This window comes from Ochotona princeps, chromosome 6 (genome assembly GCF_030435755.1).
Source record: "Ochotona princeps isolate mOchPri1 chromosome 6, mOchPri1.hap1, whole genome shotgun sequence".
NCBI lineage: Eukaryota > Metazoa > Chordata > Mammalia > Lagomorpha > Ochotonidae > Ochotona > Ochotona princeps.
Window position 1 is genome coordinate 5,878,305 of NC_080837.1, and position 20,017 is coordinate 5,898,321.

General features: G+C 53.7%; 2 protein-coding genes across 2 annotated transcripts in view; both read right to left on the reverse strand.

Moving 5' to 3' along the window:
• Positions 1-370: 370 nt before the first annotated feature.
• On the reverse strand, positions 371-18,014 carry FBXO22 (F-box protein 22). The gene is made up of 7 exons (XM_058665506.1): positions 17,808-18,014; positions 17,566-17,704; positions 13,543-13,630; positions 12,248-12,343; positions 7,114-7,278; positions 3,026-3,191; positions 371-1,571 (listed from the first exon to the last, which is right to left on the reverse strand). The coding sequence occupies exons 1-7, from the start codon at positions 17,918-17,920 to the stop codon at positions 1,154-1,156; spliced, it is 1,185 nt and encodes a 394-aa protein (XP_058521489.1). The 5' UTR covers positions 17,921-18,014; the 3' UTR covers positions 371-1,153.
• Positions 18,015-19,756: 1,742 nt separating this feature from the next.
• Positions 19,757-20,017, reverse strand: part of UBE2Q2 (ubiquitin conjugating enzyme E2 Q2) — a 52,462-nt gene continuing 52,201 nt past the window's right edge. The window contains exon 13 of the mRNA XM_058665507.1: positions 19,757-20,010. Coding sequence (XP_058521490.1) covers positions 19,979-20,010 — 32 coding nt within the window. The 3' untranslated portion in view covers positions 19,757-19,978. The remainder of the gene's footprint in view (positions 20,011-20,017) is intronic.

Here is a 20,017-nt window from a genome sequence, read left to right on the forward strand (position 1 = left end):
GCCCAGCAGTGCAAAGCAAATATCTAAATACAGTCATAAATAGAAAATCAAACTTTTTAAAACTTTATTTGGAATTAATATTTGGAACAATCATAAAACGAAGGACCTCTTTAATCATATATATTTATATGCTAAGAACAAATTCCTTTGAGGTAAAAATAGGGAGAAAAGTGACTGAAGTAAAAAACGGAACTGACTTGCCTGCCCAGCCCGTGGGAACCCTGGCCCATCACCACCACATGTATCCTGCCACATGGAATGAATTAACAACCGTATCCTCAGCCGGAGCTGGAAGCAATGCTGCGGCATGAACAGGACCCATGCCCTGCCTGCCTCTACCCAGGGCAGCCACAGGCCACCCAGAACATTGGCTGTTCCCCCATTTCACACAGCCCTTGCTCTGGTGTGTGTCTTCACTAGAAATAACCGGAACAGAGCCTGCCAGACACAGGCCAGGCTGGGGAGCTGCCCACCACCCGCCCTGACTGCACCCAGAAGCAGAGAGGTGTGCATGGCCAAGCCGTGCTTTATTGGTGTAAACCCAAAGTGAGATAATTTAACTCTGGCCAATTCTCTGGATTCATTAAAAAAAAGTCTCTTACAGCCTTTGTTGAAAATGTTTCACTTACAATAAAATACTAATTACCCTTGGCAATTCAAAATTTGAGCAACTTTAGACTACCAAACAAAAATAGTTTAAATTTTTATCAAGTGAGTTAAAAAAAAGTCAGTAATATAGCCTTGCAGCTTCTGAAGTATTGGCAAAACTGAAAAGCAGAGGAAGATTTCCCAGTCCATTCATATATTCTCTCCTTTATTGAAGGAGAAAAAAAATGTGTATGATTCTGCTAAAAGATCATCTTACAAGAAAAAGAGGTAGTCATGGAATGTTCTAAATTGTCATCCGACCGACCAACCTCCTTTCGGCCTTCCTCCACGGGGCACAGAGCCCCGTCCACGCAGCTTCCTGGCTGGCCCGCTGTGTTGCGTGGCAGAGCCTCCACTGCTGCTCTGAGACCTCCGCCAGGGCAGTGGGAGAGAGCACCCCAGGGTGCTGACAGTGCCGCCACAGGCACCGCACAGAGCCCACTTTCTCTTTGCTCCCAGCGCCTGGAGTCCGCGGTGTGCCCACAGCCACCGGCCGGCAGGGGCCTCACTGGGGCAAGCCCAGGTGCACGAGGGCCACCACGGTCGTGTAGCTGTGGAACAGGTCCTCGCCCTTGAGTTCGCTGCACTTCCTCAGGGTGAAGTTCCCCGTGACGATGCGGTCACAGCCAATCTCTCCATTCCCAAAGAAGCCAAACAAGGGAACCCTGGGGAAAAGCTTCCGGAAGGCGTCGGCCTCCACGTTCCCCTTGGCCCTGTAGTAGCGGAAGCCCCGGCCCACGCAGGCGAACATGAAGGCCACGGTGTTCTGCTCGGGGATGTTGGCCGCCTTGAGCCGCTGCATGGCGGCCTCGGCCGACTGCTCGTCGTTCACGTCCTCGTTGAGCAGCACGGTGGCACTCTGGATCCGGGGGCCGCTGAAGGCCAGGCCCACCACACCGGCAGCCTCCACCCCCAGAGGGCGCCTGGAAAAGGCAAGAGAAAACTGGCAATGTGGGAGAAACCAGCACGAAAGGCTGAGGCCGCCCGGATGGAGCTGCCCGCTGCAGGGAGGCCCACAGCAGAGGAGCAAAGCAAGCACAAAAGACAGGGTTCCCCCCAGGCCTGGCAGCGAGCCCATGGCGCCCAGCCCTCTGCCTGCAGACCCTCGGCGCTGGGCTGCGTGCAGCAGGCAAGAGGCCATCCTGCAGCACCTGCCAACACAGAAGATCTGGCTGTATCACTCAAAGTCCCCCTTTTATCACATTTCTTCAGTGATATGAGGGGCCTTCAAAAAGTAGGTGGATAAAAGCTTAACCTGGTGTAGGCCCGGCGGTGTGGCCTAGTGGCTAAAGTCCTCGCCTTGAACGCGCTGGCATCCCATGTGGACGCTGGTTCTAATCCCAGCGGCTCCACTTCCCATCTAGCTCCATGCTTGTGGCCTGGGAAAGCAGTCGAGGACGCCTCAAAGCTTTGGGACCCTGCACCAGTGTGGGAGACCTGGGAGAGGTTCCTGGTTCCCGGCTTCAGATCGGTGCAGCACCAGCCGTTGCGGCTCACTTGGGGAGTGAATCATTGGACAGAAAATCTTCCTCTCTGTCTCTCCTCTTCTCTGTATATCTGACTTTGTAAGAAAAACAAAATAAATCTTAAAAAAAAAAAAAAAAAAAAAAAAAAAAAGCTTAACCTGGTACAAAATGTTTTGAACCCCGTAGCCTGGCCAGCAGCCCAGTGGTCAGTCCCTCTGCCTTTCAAATCAGTCATGTTTCGTGATGTGAATAAAGAACAGAGATTACGGTCTCTGGACGTGAAAACCTTAGTAACAAAAATCTAAGGTCCAAAATATCTGAGCTCCAAAACAGAATTTCTCAAACCGAGTGCTAGGAGTACCAGGGGGCCCATAGGGCAGCATGGCCACTGGCTGGGTGACCAAATGACACGGGACCTGCACTGGCCCTCCAAGAGCCTTGGAGGGGGACTCCAACAGGACGAAGTGACGGATGGAGGTCACCCAGAAGACCAGAGCCATTGCTGGGGGAGCAGGCACGGATGGGAATCCACGAACGAGAGCTGTGAGTTTAGGGAGAAGCTCTCCAAGGAAAGCACACCCCCAGTGTGAGCAGGTATGTGTGTGTGTTGGGGGGGGCACAGAAGTCAAGATGCCCTTGGGGATGGGCATGCCTTGTCAGAGCATCTGGGTTCAAGTGTCAGTTGGGGCCCCAACATCCACTGGGACCCCCCCCCCACACTAAGCTCCGGGTCCTGGCTCAGCCTGGCCCAGCTTCTTCAGGCGTCTGGGGAGTCAACTTGGAGACAGAATTCTGTCTTTCAAATAAAAACGAAAATTAAAAACAGTAAATGAAATTAAAAGCCCACCCTAACAAAAACTTGGCACCATTTCCACGAGGCTTCCTAGGGAATCAAAAGTGCTGGGACATACTTTCCGCAGGTCAGTGATGACAGGTGGTCCACCTGGCCCCCGGCCAAGATGACGTTCATGTCACTGAAGGTGTTGACCACTCGCTGCAGGTATGTGCTGGCCCCTGCTTTGCAGCAGTTGTAACCGAAGACCAGGACCACGCGGAGCTCAGGGTTGTCCAGGAGACCTGGGCAGGAAGCAAGAGCCCCGTTAGACGGCCTGCACACAGGAGCGTGGGAACGCAGCTAGTGCCTGCAGCCCTCCCACACGGTAACCTGCTGCTCACGCTGTCCCTCCCTGACACTGTGGACACACACCCACATCACCTGATCAGCCCTCACCCCCACGAGGCAGTGGAGGGGCTGGGGAGCAGGTGCACAGAGCCTGCACGCAGACCCCACCCAGCCTCCTGCAAATACTCAGCAGCAGTAGATTCAGAGACCCGAGGGAGGCCCAGCGCCAGGGACCATGCCCAGGCCCCGGAGCCCAGGAACCCGACCTCATTGTGGGAATGCTTCTCTGCAGATTTAACCTGAGGTCTCGGGGTGCAATGACCTGAGTGGCCTGGGTGGTCCAGTGATCCCCCAGTCACAAATGCCAACGGAGAACCTGCTGATGCCACCACGGGAGCAGTTAAGAGGGGACCCCAATTCTCTCCAGTGCCTCTGAAGGGTGGTGGCCCCACTGGCACCTAGGTGTGCAGCTGCACCTTCCAAGCTGAGGCAGGACACAATTTTATTTTTTTAAGTTTCATTCACTGTTCCTATTTGAAAGGCAGAGCCACAGGGATCTTCCATTCCCTGGCTTACTTGCCAAGGTGCCCGCAGAAGCCAGGGCTGGGCGGGGCTGTGCCGGGCAAGCAGCCCAGGGTCCAATTCCTGTCTGTCATGCACATCACTTGCGGCTGCACAGCAGCCGCGGTGAGACTTGAACCTGGGCACTCTGATGGGATATGGGCATCCCAAGCAGCAACGTCACCGTCTGCAACACAGAACCCACCGGAGTGTGGAATGTGGCTTCAGCAGTCTCAGGCACTGATGACGTCAGAGGATGCCAGGCTTCCTGCCACCCCCTGCCCGCTGCCAGGCAGGTGCACACAGAGTAAAAGCTGCTGCCACAGAGTCAGCATCATGGCCTCTACCTGCAGCACTGCATCCCCTGTGGATGCCAGCTCTGTTCATGTCCCGGCTGCTCCCCCCATACGGGTGCCAGTTCGTGTCCCGGATGCTCCACTTGCGATCCAGCTCTCTGCTTAAGGCCTGGGAAAGTGGACAGAGGACAGCCCAAGTGTGTGGGTTCCTGAATCCACTTGAGACTCAGAGGAAGCTCCTGGCTCCTAATCAAGTTATGTCTGGCCATTATAGCCATTTGGGGTTCTCACAACAGATGCAGGGTCTCTGTAAATCTGCCTTTCAAATAAAAATAAATCTAAAAAGCTTCTGCCGCTAAGAGGCAGCAGAACCTACAGACTTCAGAATCAGGTCATGCCGCAGTGGACGCCTTGTCCGCAGAACATCAATTTGAACTTGGCCAGCATCTCCAAGCACAGGTGGCTTCTAGGATGGGAAAAAAAAACCCAACACTTAACCACATACCTGTTTCCATGACCTGTTAAATGAATTCCATCTTGACAGGTCTGATGTGCAGGTTCCTGAAAACCAAGCTCCCTCAAGGAGTGGTCAGTCCTGAGCGGCCTGATTGTTTGATGCTCTACACAGAAATCACCCAGACCTATGACGCCATCCATCCAACCACAACAGGGCGACTGCTGGGCAGGTGGGCCCAGCAGATGGAGTGGTCCAGGCAGCCCCAAGTGCACCAACAGAGGGACGTGCTCAGCCCAGGGCGCCCTGAGAACTGGCCTCCCCCAAGCCCTATGCATGGCCTCTCGTTGTCCACTGGACACTTACAACTGTATGTCCTAAAGAGCCACCCCCTTACACACACACACACACACTGCGCTTGCCCAGGAAATGAAAAACCAAAGTACAACTCTAACTTCCATTACTCACAGCTGAGAGGCCTAGTATGCACATTGCCTGTGAGCCTCGCCATCCCACTCCACAGGAGCAAGCACAGTGCCGACTGTGCCCCTAGTCAGTGGGTGAAGGCCACCAGGGCCTGCGGATCTAGGTCACCTGCCACCAGGTTTGCCAGATACATCTACTCCCAAAGTGATGTGCTGGGCTCATGAGCAGGCCTCTTGGACCCCCTCACATGTTGCACAAGGGTGAGTGTGTGTGTCACCTGCAGGAAGCCGCCTCCCCCAGGAACCCTGCTCCCTGGCTAGACCCCCAAGTGGTCTGACTTCCCCCGGAGCCCACCTCTCCCACCGTACTCGAGCCGGCTCCTGAGATATATTCCTGTCACTTAGGCCTCTGCAGCGTCTATGCGAGTTCCTTCCCTCAGGTTCTGCACTGACCCCACCAGACTATTCTAGAACTTTCTGAGTTAGGAAGTCCTGGCTGCTGGCAGAGCTCCAGGGCAGTCATCCATGGTGCTGAACAGTAACAGCTGGGCCACGAGGGACCCAGTCCCAGCACCCACCTCACTGACACCGCAGCACCTGGGCAAGGCTGCCTGGCTCCCACACTGTCTGGGAGGCAGCAGCTTCCACATTCACATTAAGCATCCAAGCCACACCCAGCCTTGCCTCAGTGAACGATGCAGAGCAAGCCCCAGCTGCAACCCTGTCAGGTGGGCAGTCGCTGCTCGTCTGGGCCAACCTCTCCCAATCCAACCTGGCCGCCAGTGCCTCCCCTCCCGTTTCCCACAACAGCTGCTTCCTGCTGGCTCCTGCATCCAATTTTTAAAAAGCAACTTTAATTTGTGACTATCATATGGACCCATTACATACAAGTAGCACCCGGACACACTCTACACTGCTGAAAGGCCAGAGCGAGTGAATCCACACTGGCTGCTGTGCTCCCCCAGCGGCCCTGTCCCATGCGCACCTCTCCCAGAAGAGCTGGAATTCTGGGGTTCTCCCCAGTGCAGCTGCAGGGTCCACATCTGTGCACCTGGGCCGTCTTGGCCCCCCAAAAGCAGCCTGCCCTGTTACACTGGAGGCCCCCAAGACAGGGTCAGTGCCACTTCCCATGGCCAGCATGGGCTCGTGATGGATTCTGCTGGGTGTTTCTGCTTCGCTCCTTGGGCTTCGGGGCGTGCCCAGCGCACAGACCTTCGCCCAGCTGCTGCCCTGCGTTTCCAACATGGCGTGGTGAAGCAGCTCCAGCAGGGATATAGCGCGTGTCTGCACCCAAGGCCAGCTAAGCCAAGGGCAAGGACCTGCCCCAGGAGACCCTCACATGGCTACCACGTGGTCCGTGTGGGCAGGGGGTGACACAGTCCACCAAACACCCTTGCTGGCCACAGCCCAGCTCCTGCTCTGTCCACAGCTGCTGGCACCAGGAGGCGGTGGGAAAGCACAGTGAGCAAAAACCCAGCACAGCAGTGCTCCCAGCCCCGACGGGATGCTGCATGCCCAGCACACTCATCCTCCACCCAGAAACCTCAGGGCTCAGGCCCCGCTCCCGGGACAGAGGCCAACACCTCAACCAGCTGGGGCTCCCCTGACCTCAGCAGGCTATCAAGAGCAAACAGTGTCAGAGCCCAGGGCCAGGTGCACACAGGGGGAAGGGGGCTGCTTGCCCAGGTCTCCCCCACACTTGGCCCTGGAATGCAGACAAGGCCCACCAAAGGCACACACACTTCCTTCCCAGGGTTCACAGGAAATAAACTACAGGTTAAATTTGTTTCTTGTTGACAAAGTGTTAAGACCACATATATGGGGGCAGGGGTCGTTAAAGGGTTCACAGAAAACGCATATTACAAAAAATGTAGGTGTAGATTTCAAAATACTTTGCAGCAAAATGAAATGATTCATTCTGCTTTCCTATGAGCATTTTGAAGGGTGCTCACTGTACTATTCTGCTTATGGAATACTGCTCGGGGGCCTGGCACAGTAGCCTGGTGGCCACACCTCCAGACACACCTGTGATTTGTGTTCAGGTCAGGCCTTCCGATGGGAGGTCACAGCCATGAGTCAGCCAGAAAAGAAGACAGAACAAGCCAGTCAACAAAATGAGCCACCAGTAGCGGTCACTTACCTACTTCGGTTAGCTGGTGTCTCTCTAGTGTTGAGTTCTTTGGATCCTTCATAAAATGAAAGGGCTGAATTTTTATTCCTTCAATCTGAGGGAACAACAGAGCAAAACCAGATTCTCCAATTTCTATCTCCAGAGGTCGATTGCCAGCAGATCCCATGGGAGTCACTAGGGAGCAAAGGGAGAGCTTTGTGGACAGATCCACCAGGACCCAGCCCCGCGACTGCCGCCCCCTGCCCGGCTGGCACCTGCCGGCCTTCCCGCAGTGCCAGGCCAGGGCTGCAGCTTGACGTCAATGGTTCAGAAAGCAAAAACAAAGGCAGCAAACGTCTTCTACTTAGTGGAATTAGATGAAGGATACCTGGGGGACTGAGACTGAATGTATTATTCTGTTACTCTTTCAGCTTTTCCAGAGGTTCAAGGTTAAAAAATAAATAAAAAGGTAGCAGAGGCATAGCAAATGCACTTCTGTAACCCTTCCACATAAAAATTATTCTAAAAAATGCTTAAGAATTATATTTAAATATATGTACAAATACTTTTAAAAAATGAATACATCTGGAAGGCAGAGTAATGGAGAAAGAGGGAGACAGATCTTCCATCTACTAATACACTGCCCAACGGCTGTAACCGCCAGGGCTGCACCAGGGTGAGGCGGGCCCAGAGCCTCAAGCAGGCCATCTTCCACTGAATGACGACGGGGGGGCAGGCAATGCCGTGGTAAGAATGCCCCTATGCCATGAGGGGGGCCTCTTCCAATTCCAGTTCCTGCCAGGGCATACCACAGGGCAGCAGCTGATGATACAACACTCTGTCCCTTTCACCCTCCAAGGTCATGGCTCTGGCCAGGGGTTTGGGTTGGCTGTACAGGCTTGTGGGGGAGCGAACCAGCAAGTGGAAGCTCTGCTTGTTCTTCAAAATAAATGGAAATGAGTGAGACACTTATAAAGCAGAATAATGATGGGCGGATGCGGAGTGACATGGCAGTGTGTCTGGAATGGGGGGAGTGAGGGATGTCAGGGGCACTGTGCTCCACCCCCCAAGCTCAGAGTGGAAGCCGAATCCAGCAGCAGGACTGCGGGGGGTCCTAATGGGTAAGACCAGAAGACACCAGGTGTGGTCGGGCAAAAGAAAAGGGGTTGTGCGGGGCTTGGGAAAGCAGCTCGGCTCCGGGATGTGCATCCCTGGAACTGGAAGGAGAGGGGTTCCTGTGACCAAGGCTCCCACAGCCTCACAGGCAAGCGTGGAGGCCGTTATCCCACCCCATCCCCTGGCTGTGTTGCCGACAGAAACAGCTACACTGCACGTGCACAAAGGGGACCCCATGCTGCTGAATTACTTACTTATTTTGCGGGGCAGGGCTAACCTGTATCTTGTAATAGTTTGTCCTGCTAACAATAAATGGTCTTTACTAGTTGTTCCACTTCCCATCCAGCTCCCTGCCTGTGGCCTGGGAAAGCAGTCGAGGATGGCCCAAGGCCTTGGGACCCTGCACCTGTGTGGGAGACCTGGAGGAGGCTCTGGGCTCCTGGCTTCGGATCAGCTCAGCTCCAGCTATTGCTACTACTTGGGGAGTGAGCCAGCAGACAAAGACCTTTCTGTCTCTCCTTTTCTCCGTAAATCTGACTTTCCAATACAAACAAATTTTACAAAAGTTTCAAAAAGTAGGAGCAATTTTAAAGAATGTCATAGCCAGTCCCAGGCCCACCTGAATTATAACCCTGAGACCTCCATGTGGAGGCCCCGGGGACGCGTGTAAGCAGTGAGGGGAAGTGAGGCCAGCCCGAGGATGTGGACACCTACAGTGGGGAGGGCAACGTGGTGCAGGGCTCACGCTGGGCAGGTAACCCAGGGAACAGGACAGAACGGCACCCAGGTCTGTCTCTCTCTCTCTCTCTCTCTCTCTCTCACACACACACACACACACAGCCTCCTCCTGACAAGGGGATAAGAGCGCTGAAGGAGCAGAGGACAGCTCTCCACAAACATTCAAGGATTTAACTAACAAACACATGGGACAAAGTCGACCTCAAAGTCCCACCTTACAAACACCACACAGGATGAACATGGGCAGCTCACAGAACTCCCTCTAACAGGACCCCAGGGACAGGAGCCATCCGAGCAGGCCTCCGTGAGCTTGGATCCCTCCTCACACAGATGCTGACTGGGGGCCAGCAGCGGGGCCTAGTGGTCAAGCCTCCACCTGCAGTGCCGGCATCCCATGATAAAGTGCCAGCCTGAGTTCCCAGTTGCTCCACTTCAGTCCAGCTCCCAGCTCACGCACTCGGAAAGCAGTGGCAGTTGGCCCAGGTGCTGGTGCTGGCGCCTCTGCCACCCACATGGGAAACCAAGGTGGAGCTGTGGGCTCCTGGGTTCAACCTGACCCAGCCCCAGCTATTGTGGCCGACTGGGGAGGAAACCAGCGGATGGAAGGTCTGCCTTGCAAATAAAAGTCCGAGGGTCAGAGGGCCTGTTGCCAGCAGGGAGCCAAAGCTGGGGCCTCACGTATCACACAAATAAGGTCAGATGACACAAAACCACAGCATCCTTTACAATGAAAAACATACCTGACCCAACTGCCTAAGAACTGATCCATCTCCACAAACATGTTTCCAAAAGCTTCCTTCATAATTGCCCATCAGAAAGAATGGAAGGCCAGGCGTGGTGTATTCAAGCCAAAGAACATGACCCACACACCACAGACGGTTCTCCAAAGCTGTGTGTGTCCACTCACGTGCCATGGCACGGGCAAAGTAACCTTAGTTATAGAAATGCCATGGGGGCTTCCGTAGCAGGTAGGGGTCAGTGGAAAACAGCAAGAGGGGCCTTCCCAGGGTGACAGGAACCTTGACTGGTGTGGGAGCTATACAGAGTAAACATTCACTTATTGCATACTGGAGACTGAGCACGCTGGGGAAACTACCACCTGTGATGCCAGCACCCTGTAAGGGTGCTGGTTCAAGTCCCAGCTGCTCCACCTCCAACCCAGCTCCCTGCTAATACACCTGGAAAGCAGCAGAGGAAGGCCCAGGGTACCTGCGCTCCTGCCACCCACAGAGGAGACACAGAGTTCCAGGCTCCTGGCTTCAGCCTGGCCCAGACCCGGGCAGTGAACAAGTGGATGGAAGATGGAGCTCTCCCTGCCTTTCTAATAAACAAATCTAAACAAACAAACAAAAAAACACAACATTATATATTTTACTGTAAGCCAAAATCAAGAAAGAAAAGAAATCTCTGCGCCTACAAAAATGAACACATTTCTCTTGATAATGAGGTTTTCCCAACCTGTAATAGATTGGGAGATGGTCAGCAAACGAGGCTCAACTGGCTAACTCTCCCACCTACAGTGCCAGCATTCCCATGTGGGCACTGGTTCATGTCCCGGCTGCTTCACTTCTGACCCATGTCCCTCTTATGGACTGAGAAAGCAGCAGAAGATGGCTCAAGACACTGGGACCCTGCACCACGTGGGAGTCCCACAGAAGCTCCTGACTCCTGGCTTCAGATTCTGGTTGTTGCGTCCACCTGGGGAGTGAAGCAGTGGATGGAAGAATTTCTCTCCCTTCCCCCATTTTCTCCCTCTCTCTTTTTCTCTGTAAATTTGCCTTTCAAATAAAAAACAAAATAAAGAAATAGCTGGGCTGGTGGCCGATGACTGGCAGAACCTCAACTGCCTCAATGGGTTCTGCTCAGACACACGTGGCACCTGCTCACGGCAGCCAGGAGGCGGGTGCTGCAGGGCACCAGCCTGCCAACAGGCAAGCCCGGGAAACCAAGGGAGGCAGGACCAAGTCAGTGCCACCTCAGCACAGCACCAAGGAGGGCTCAGCAGACATCCCATGCCCACGCTGGGGACATCGAGGGCAGAAGGATACCCAGGTCTGACCCCAAGAGAAACCTGGTCAAATGTAGGGGTCATTGCAGTGGTATGAAGGGGAGACCCAGAAAATGCCAGGAATGGCAATGACCTACGCGGCCCACATAGGACAAGTCACCATGCGAACATAACACTTTGGTCAGGGCTGTCACTCTGCGTCACCCAAAGAGAAATGAAGCATGTGAGAGAATACCCAGAGCAGGGCAGTATGGGGAGCTGCCGGGCAGGGAAGACAGACCCCTTCCGCGTGGGCTGGCCCCCACCCATACGGAGACACCCAAAACCCTTGGTGCCTCGCCATACAAGCCTCTGTAATTTAAATAAAAACATCCCCTTGCTGAAGCTCAAAAATGTCAATTATAGAATACATAGCACTAGAGATGGAACAGAGAGAACTGCAGCTGACACTTACTTGTTGCTTCCTGCACATCTCTGTTCTCAGCACTTTATTTTTAAAACTTATCTTACTTAGCTGAAAAGCAAAGTGACAGATTGGGAGAGGATGGAGACAGAAAGCTCTTCCATCCACTGTTTCACTCCCCAAATGGCTGACAGCCAGGGCTGGGCCAGGCTGAAGCCAGGGGCCTGGCACTACATCCAGGGCTCCCACGTGGGCAGCGGCCCCAGCACTCGGGGCATCTGGGACTGCCTTCTCAGGTGTATTACCAGGCTCAGAAGCAGAGTGGCCGAGACCCGGACAGGTGCTCCAATGTGGATCTAGGAAGCCGGTATCACGAGCTGCAGCTTAACTTTCAGTGCCACAACCCCAGCCCCTCAGAACTCTTAAGTGCTTAACCCTTAGAACCCCTCCAAGGAAGGTTCCATTTCACTGCCAGGGAACTGTCCTTCCAGGAAGTGAGAGAACATGCCCAAGTCTTCCGGACAGGACGAGTGCAGCTAGATGCTGCTTCACCGAGTGTCTCCTGTCACTGTGGAAAAGAACAACACGAAACATCCATGGCGGCAGGCAGACTCCCCAGCCAGGGTCACGTGGAGTCATCCTCGGGCAGCTGCAGCCAGGGGGAGAAACGCAAGTTTCTGGTTAAACCCACGGCAGCTCTAAAACCAGCACCACCTCACCCTGACTTGCCAGAAACAGGATGCGCTGGTCCGACCAAATGCCAGAAACCCTGCTATAATCTGCAGGTCAGAGAGGGACGGAATGAAAGGCTAGCGAGAAGACGGGCAGTGCATCCGGTGGATGTGCGGGCAGCCACGCTAACTTCACAAACATGCAGCCAAACAGAATCGCTCTCTCACCAACGATTCCGGGGGCCACAATTCCAAGAACCTGACAGTGCCGGGGCAGCAGCTTCTCAAGGGCCAGCGCAGTCTCCATACTCGTCCTCTTCCTCGCTGCAAGACAAGCGAAGCTGGTGACCAGCCACCCCAGGTGGGCTCTGACCCCAGGGATGCCCTGCAGGCTCTGGGCACTGGCACACGCTCCAAGGAGGTCCCCCCATACACACTGCCACCGCTCTGGGTCTACACTGACAGACTGAGCTCCCAACCAGACTCCTGCTGCGCCCTTTCTGCTTCTGCCTCGGCGGACCCAAGTTCAGAAACAGCAGCTGAATTTCAGACGTGCTGTGTCTTCCTGGTTGGCAGGTTACTGCCTACGGCTGCCCATTGCATACTCCCAGGTCTAACCCGGGGCCTCAGCACGCTCAGCAAACCAAGAATGCACAGCATCTGTAATTCTGGTCAATGGGACCCCATAATTCAAACACAACAAAAGTAGGTAAAATCACGTATGTTTCTTTACCCCTAAAACATGCCCAAGTGAGGATTAAAACATTTCCAAGTGAGAAAAACATTTTTTGGGGGGGCTGGAGCTGTGGTGACAGAGCGGGCTAAGGCCCTGCCTGAAGCACCAGCTTCCTGCTAATGGCATGGGAGAGCAGCGGAGTTCGGCCTGCGTGCCTGGGCTCCCGTTCCCACACAGGCAACTGAGAAGAAGTTCCAGGCTCTTGGCCCAGCTCCAGCCAATGCCGCATGAATGGGCAAATGGAAAATCTGTCTCTCTTTCTCTTTCAGTAACTGTGACTTTCCAATAAAAATCAATACTCACTCTATACTTGGATTTCAATATTTTTTATCTCAAAACAAGCTTACTTTTTAATACCTTTTTTTAAGCCTGAGACACAGAGCGCGACAGTGCCCTCTGGTTCACCTCCCACATACCTGCAATGGTCAGAGGGTTTGAAGCCAAAGCCAGGAGTCAGGGACTCGAGTCGGAATCCTCACCTGGATGACAGGCACTGGGGGACTGATGCCAGCATTGCTGCCTCTCAGGGAAGCTGGGCTGGAAGTTGGGAGTCAGAGCTGGGCAGCAAGCCCAGTCCTCTGACATGGCCTACAGGCAACCTAGCCACTGGCCCCAATGCCTGCCCCAACATGTGTCTACATCCACTTTTCCATGAGCTTTCTAAATCCCCGTGCGTATCAGGCTAGACTACCAAGAATGGCCCCAGGGCCCCAGGAAGTCCCTAACTGCAAACCCAAGGCACACAGGGAAATGGCAAACCACAAAGCCCCTTTTTTTGGACAGTTACCTCTCTTATGGCCACGGCACTCTTCAAGGCTAATGAAAGTTTCGGAATCAGCCATGTAGAGAACTGTCTGTGGTAAGACGTGAACATTCTGCAAGAGAAACCACCAGAATTGGATGCCACGGACTCAGGTGCACATGCATGGTCCCCTAGAGCCTCACCCTGCTCCGCAAGGCAGCAGTGCTGGCCCAGTTCCACACACATCACCTTCCCACCCCAAAGGGCGTCACTGGGAGGGACTGACTCACAGGAGGGAGGGCACAGGCCCCAGTGAGCCCTCACTACCCACACGGACCCAGAGCTTGCAGCCATCACCCACACACACCCACATCCACCATGGACCCTTTGCTGCCTGCCGGCCAGCCACCTATCACCAAGGCCACTTCCCTTGACACAGCTGAAGGACCACCTCGACGACAGCACTTATTCTGAAGCCCACACATGCCACATCCCGCATGTCGGTCAAAACACGGAAACTTGTTCCCAACGTCTCCTGTTCTGTTGAAGTACACCACACAATGTGGGTTTCCGGGTTCTTTTGAAACACCAGGTCATACTGGCAGCACTGGGCCTGCAGTGCCTGTGACCAGGGCTAGCCAGAGGCGAGCTCTGCCCTGTGTGCTGGGCCATGCCCCTCCACCACCCGCTGCTCAGACCCTCTGAGTCTGTGGTGCGTAACAGAGTGGAAAGACAGTTCCAGAAACTGGGGCCTGAGTGCCAACTCCACCATGACCCACAGGAAGCCTCGAGGTCCCACTCTTGCATAAACATGAGCAGCCACAGGGCTTCATGGCTCTCAGCTGGCACTCCCAGAAGCAACTACTGAGCTCCCCACCCAGAGATGGTGCCAACATGGCACAGCGGAAGGTGGCCAGAACCTCATTCCATTATTAAAGCTACAGATGGCAAACTATTCCATAAAACTGCTAGTACCTCTTTAAATATTCCAAATATTTCAACTTACGTAGAATAACTTGGAAAACAGCACAAAGGATTCAGACAGGGTTCCACGAAATGACATTTGTTACAACACACAAGGCAGCGTTACAACAGAAATGCTGATGAAGATGTTAAGTGGACATTATCTATTGAAAACATGTGGGGCTTCAACAGATGCTGGGCATCCTGTATGGGCACCACTTGGTGTCCCGGCTGCTCCACTTCCCATCCAGCTCCCTGCTTATGCACCTGGGAAACACAGAGGCAGATGGTCTAAGTGTTCTGGTCCCCTGCACCTCGTATGGAAGGCCTGGAAGAAGCTCCTGGCTTTGATGAGGCCCATCCCTGAGTACTGAGGTCATCTGAGAATTGAATCAGTGGATAGAAGACTTGTCTCTCACTTCAACTTTCAAACAATTAACCCTTAGCAAGAAAGGAACAAAATCTCCGTTCCTGGTCCTCTGGGTGAGGTGTCCTAGGCTGACCTGGGAGCACAGAGCATGCAGCCTCAAGCCCAGAGGGCCCAGGGAGTGTCCTTGAAGTCCTACAGGCGAGTACCAGGCCCAGGAGCACATCTGCCTAGCACACTGCCGCTATGACGCACAGCTGTGCCTGCTGTGGCACCCACACATCAGAAAACCAGCCCCTCCACACCAAACCCTCCAAAGCATTTACACACACAAGTTTATCCCCCAAGGAAGTGATGGGCGCCATTTGGGTCTGCTGCTTTTTCACTTTTTGTTTTAAACCAATTTAGATTATACTAGGCATCATTTCATAACCTTGCTTTTAAACTTTATTTATTTTAATTGGAAAAGCAGATTTTACAAAGAGAAGGACAAAGATCTTCCTCCTGCTGGTTTACTCCCTAAATGGCCACAATGGTCAGAGCTGAGCTGAGCTGATCCAAAGCCAGGAGCCTCAAGCCTCTACTGGGTCTCCCACATGGACACAGGGTCCCAAGGCTTTGGACCATTCTCCTCTGCTTTCCTAGGCCCCAAGCAGGAAGGTGGATGGGAAGAGGGGCAGCCAGGACACGAACTGGCACCCACATGGGACGCTGATGCTTGCAGCAAGGATTAGCCAACTGAGCCACCACATCAGCCTCCTTTTTCATTTTCCAACATCAACATTATGTCACGAATCCTGCTGCCAATGACTTCACATATGAAAACTGCAGGGAGCTCCTTGTTGCCCCGCACGGGCCACAGAACCTTCTGTGGAAAAGGCTTTGCCTGCATTCTCAATCTCTCCCAATGACAACCTCGCAGACATGGGATTTGGGCCAGGTACCAGACAAGAACATTTTCTTGCAAGCCTGCCTCACTACAGGCCAGCTTCCTGGGGTGTGAGACTCAGCATGCAAACACGGTAAGGAGAAAATGGTATAAGGAAGGGGAAATGCCAGATTGGTTCTATAGGGCGCACTTAGCTACCACATCGACAATGTTAACAACGAGAGCCAGGAATCTCACTGTCCAAAGAGCTGACCAACAGTGAGCACAGGACCAGGAGCTCACACTGGACTCACAGTGAACCTCACGGCCTCACCAGTCCCCCCACCCTGAGACGAATGCACATGCAAAGCTTGTGTGTTTACTCACGTGCACATGTACATGAAAACCAGCCCTCTACAACTACAGGACACACACACACACACACACACACACGCCCATCCACCCAGCCCTCCAGACCTCTGGGACACAGACACATGCATCCAGTTGGCATCCACAGTTTCAACCAACCTGAGAAAATACTCAAAAAATTAAAACGTGTCTATGGTCGGTGTAGTAGCAGAGCAAGCTGAGCCACCTTCCCCAGCGCTGTCATCCCATATATGAGCACTGGTGCTCCACTTCCCATCCAGCTCCCAGCTATTGGCCTGGGAAAACAGGCCCACGGCTGTGTCTTGCTGGCCACGTAGATTCTTTTTTTTGTCATTATTTCTTAGGTGGCACAGAACAACTACTGGTTACATGTGTGAGGTGCTGTGAATTGTCTAGACACAACGCGAGGCCTGCGGAAGGTCCGATGCCTCTGCCACATCAGGTCACACTAGTCCCTGGACACCGAGGGACAACTGTGGTGGACAACTCCTTGACCCTGTCCCCGGATGGGGCACACAGCAGCAGACAGCTCCATCACGGAGCAGACACCCACAGAGTGCACGTCCTCCTGGGGACCTGGCCAACCCAAGGCGAGTTCGGAGCTTCCTGGGCCAGGAAACAAGGAAGCTCTCCAATCTCTGTGTCCACCTGTGGCTGTGATGCCTCACCTTTGAAAGAAACTTGGCTAAAAAAGAAGATAAAGAGGTTTCCACCAGCCAAACTGTGCCCTGCAAGCACGGCACGGCTATCCGCCCAAAGGAAAAGTGGACAGAAATGTCAGCTACCGAATTCGTCAAGAGGAACACGCACAGAGCTTCCCTCTCTTCCTCAAACACTCATTCACGAAACCCGGAGGTGACAGTGCCCAGCCACAGCGCCCACGGGCGGCCCGTGCAAGCAGAGCACCCCCTGTGACAGTGTCCCGAGGACACATATTCGGATGAACCCCAGACACAAACAGCCAAAGGGCGGATGATGTTCTCCTGCTCTGGCCCCACAAACCAAGGAAGCCGCTGTCTGCCCCGGGGGAATTCGAATCCCCTGCCTTCCAACAGGGTGGGTCCCAAAACGCGAGAGTTAAGTGTTTGGTTTCCTGCTTTTCCAGCTGCCGTGACACGGATCAATAGGCAACACCTGCCCCTGGTGAAGGGCCCACGCCAATCAAAGCACACAACACACACACACACACACACACACACACACACACACACCCCTCTGCCACAACCCCCCCACATATACACACCTCTGCCACAGCCTCCGACAACAGACGTCCCCAACACCTGTGCCCCCCGAAACACCCTTCAAACGAGTCCTGCGTACTGTGTCCCCCGAAAGCACCCCCAAGCGCGTCCTGCGTCCTGAGGCCCCCGAAAACACCCCCAAGCGCGTCCTGCGTCCTGAGGCCCCCGAAAGCACCCCCAAGCGCGTCCTGCGTCCTGAGGCCCCCGAAAGCACCCCCAAGCGCGTCCTGCGTACTCGCCTCCAGCTCCGCGGCCAGCGCGCGCACCAGGCAGTGCCCGTCCAGGTGTCCGGCGTCGGCCGGGCCCGCGGCGATCCAGGTCACGGTGCGGTGTGTCCGCAGCACCCGGCGCACGCACTCCCTCCACAGGCGGCACACGCTGGGGACGCACAAGCACAGGGAGGGTTAGCTGCGGCCAGGGGGTCCCGCCTAAGGGGTGTCCCCGCGCCCCCCGCCTGCCCCGCGCCCACCCCACCGCTCACCCGGCCACCCGCAGCAGCGCCTTGGCGGGCAGGAAGGTGAACACGCGCTCCACCACCTCCGCCAGGTTACTCAGCACCAGGGTGGCCCGGGGGTCTGCCCCGCGGGTCTCCATGCCTCAGCACGCCGCCCGCCGGAGCGGGAGGCCGCGGCAGCCGGTGCGCCAATGCTGACCAGGCCGCGCGCACTGCCGCTTCCGGCCGGTCGCCGCGGCGGAGCTGGTGCGCAGGCGCAGGCTTGCCTCGGGGCAGCCGTGTTTCCGGCGGCGTCCTGGTCGTCCTGGGACCAGGTTTGACTGGGTGGTTGGTCCTCCTTAGACTTTACTGTCTTGGAACTGACGGGAACGGGTGAGGATGGCTAGTTAAGATTCTAGTGTCAAGAACCCGGGAATGACCTAGGGAGGGGCTCCCCAAATCCTGCAGAGACCCCCCCCCTCGAGTTCACGGGGGTCCCCGTCCTCGGCTCACACCGACCCTGGGAAGGGCGCCGCCAGCCCCTGGTGCACAGGTTCACCCTGACCCCCAGCCTGGCCGTGCCCTGCCTCCTCCTGCAGCCGGGGTCCGCCGGGGAGGGCGCCCCAAGAAGCCAAGTATCATGCCCGAGTGTACACAGCCACCCCCTCCCCCAGAAATCAGACCTGACTCCTACTCATAAATGACTCTTTATTTATAAACTTGATGCAAGTTTACAAGATTTAACTGTACATTGCCAAATAAATCTGCAATGAAAAATTTTTTAAAAATCTAAAAATAAAAACCACAAAGCATGCCAAGTATGCAGCTGCCCATCTGCTAGCCACTGGATATTAAAGAATTCAATAATGTATTCAAGATTCAGCGTAGGAATCGGGAACGGTAATGCTTTAAAGAACTCGGCCTGCAGTCAGACCTTTCTATAAATGTAAACAAGGGAACAAGGAGCCCAGAAAACCTGGATGTTGGAACGGTCCTCTTAGCCACAATAGGAAGAAGAGATTACACACACCCATAAGAACAGAAAAGTCTGTGTGTGACTTACAAAGTTCACAACTGAATTGCAAAGAAAGCTCATAAGAAACACTTCTGAACTTTAACAGGGTTGTGCAGGAAAAAATATGTGCTTTTGGGTTTCTTTTAAAAAGTGCTTATAGTCTCTAGAATTTCCTTTTAAATCAAAGTTGGGTGAATTAAAAAACCATCAGTTCCCAACCAAACAGGGCTGATTTGGGAGTACACTGATCTGTGTCAGGTCTGACAGAATTCATCTAGGCAAGATTGGAAAGTTTTTGATGTAAAAGCCATCATTATGACTTCAGCAAAAAAAAGTCTCCAAATTAGCTTTTCTTTTTGTACTTGGTACCACATTTGCTCACATCTCCACACCAATCACCTTTTAGGTTTATTAGTTTAGAAATGATTGCAACATTCGTTAGTAAAATGGAAAGGTAAAATGACTTCATATTTTAAACACCTTCCAGCTCTATTCTGTGGTTCTTCTTAAAAAATAAGAAACCAGCAAGAGGCAGACTGCCGGGTGGAAGGGGGGCTGGCTGCAGCCTGCACTGGCTGGGCCTGGCTTTCCGTGCCTAAGAGATACATTATCCACTCAGGAGCAGGCCTCAGTCACTAGTTCATATCGCCAAATGGCATTAAAACATTTGACAAATTTGATCAGATCTCTTGTAATTCATATGGCAGTATTATAAAAAACAATTTTAGACCTGACAAACGCTATTTGGTTTAGAGGACCTAAGATTTTCTAAACCAATGCCGAACGTTGATTAAAATTTCATTGACTAAACATAACAACATGTTGCGAATCCTCGTAACCCATTGGCTCTCAAAATAAGAAGTCGAGTGACAGCTGGAGTAACCTGCTGCTGGCTTGTGGGCTAAAAGGATTTCCCTTATCAAGAGAGAGATAAGGAGTGGCCAGTGTGTGTGTGTGTGTGTGTGTGTGTGTGTGTGTGTGTGTGTGTGAGGAGGAAGAAAGGCCCCGGTGCTCAGGCCAAGATCCCCAAGATGAGCAAAGAGGAAAGGCTGTCAGTTAGACTGGACGTCAGGCGACAAGTTACCCACTACAACATCTACTAGCTAACGTCTTCAGTACTGCTGTGATGGGGCACTCAAGCTGTGCATGTTGGAGAGTTTCTCTTTAAAGCAACAGTGGTCCACACATGGCACAGTCAACATAGTTAGCCATCTTCCTTTGGAGGGGTGTACCAGCCTGAAAC

Coding starts and splice junctions, on each gene's coding strand:
- FBXO22 (XM_058665506.1), bottom strand. CDS start 17,920: ATGGAGACCCGCGGGGCAGACCCCCGGGCCACCCTGGTGCTGAGTAAC. Junction 7,279..12,247: donor TGTGGCCCCCGGAATCGTTG/GTGAGAGAGCGA, acceptor TTTGCTCCCTAG/TGACTCCCATGGGATCTGCT. Junction 1,572..3,025: donor TCATCACTGACCTGCGGAAA/GTATGTCCCAGC, acceptor TGCCTTTTCCAG/GCGCCCTCTGGGGGTGGAGG.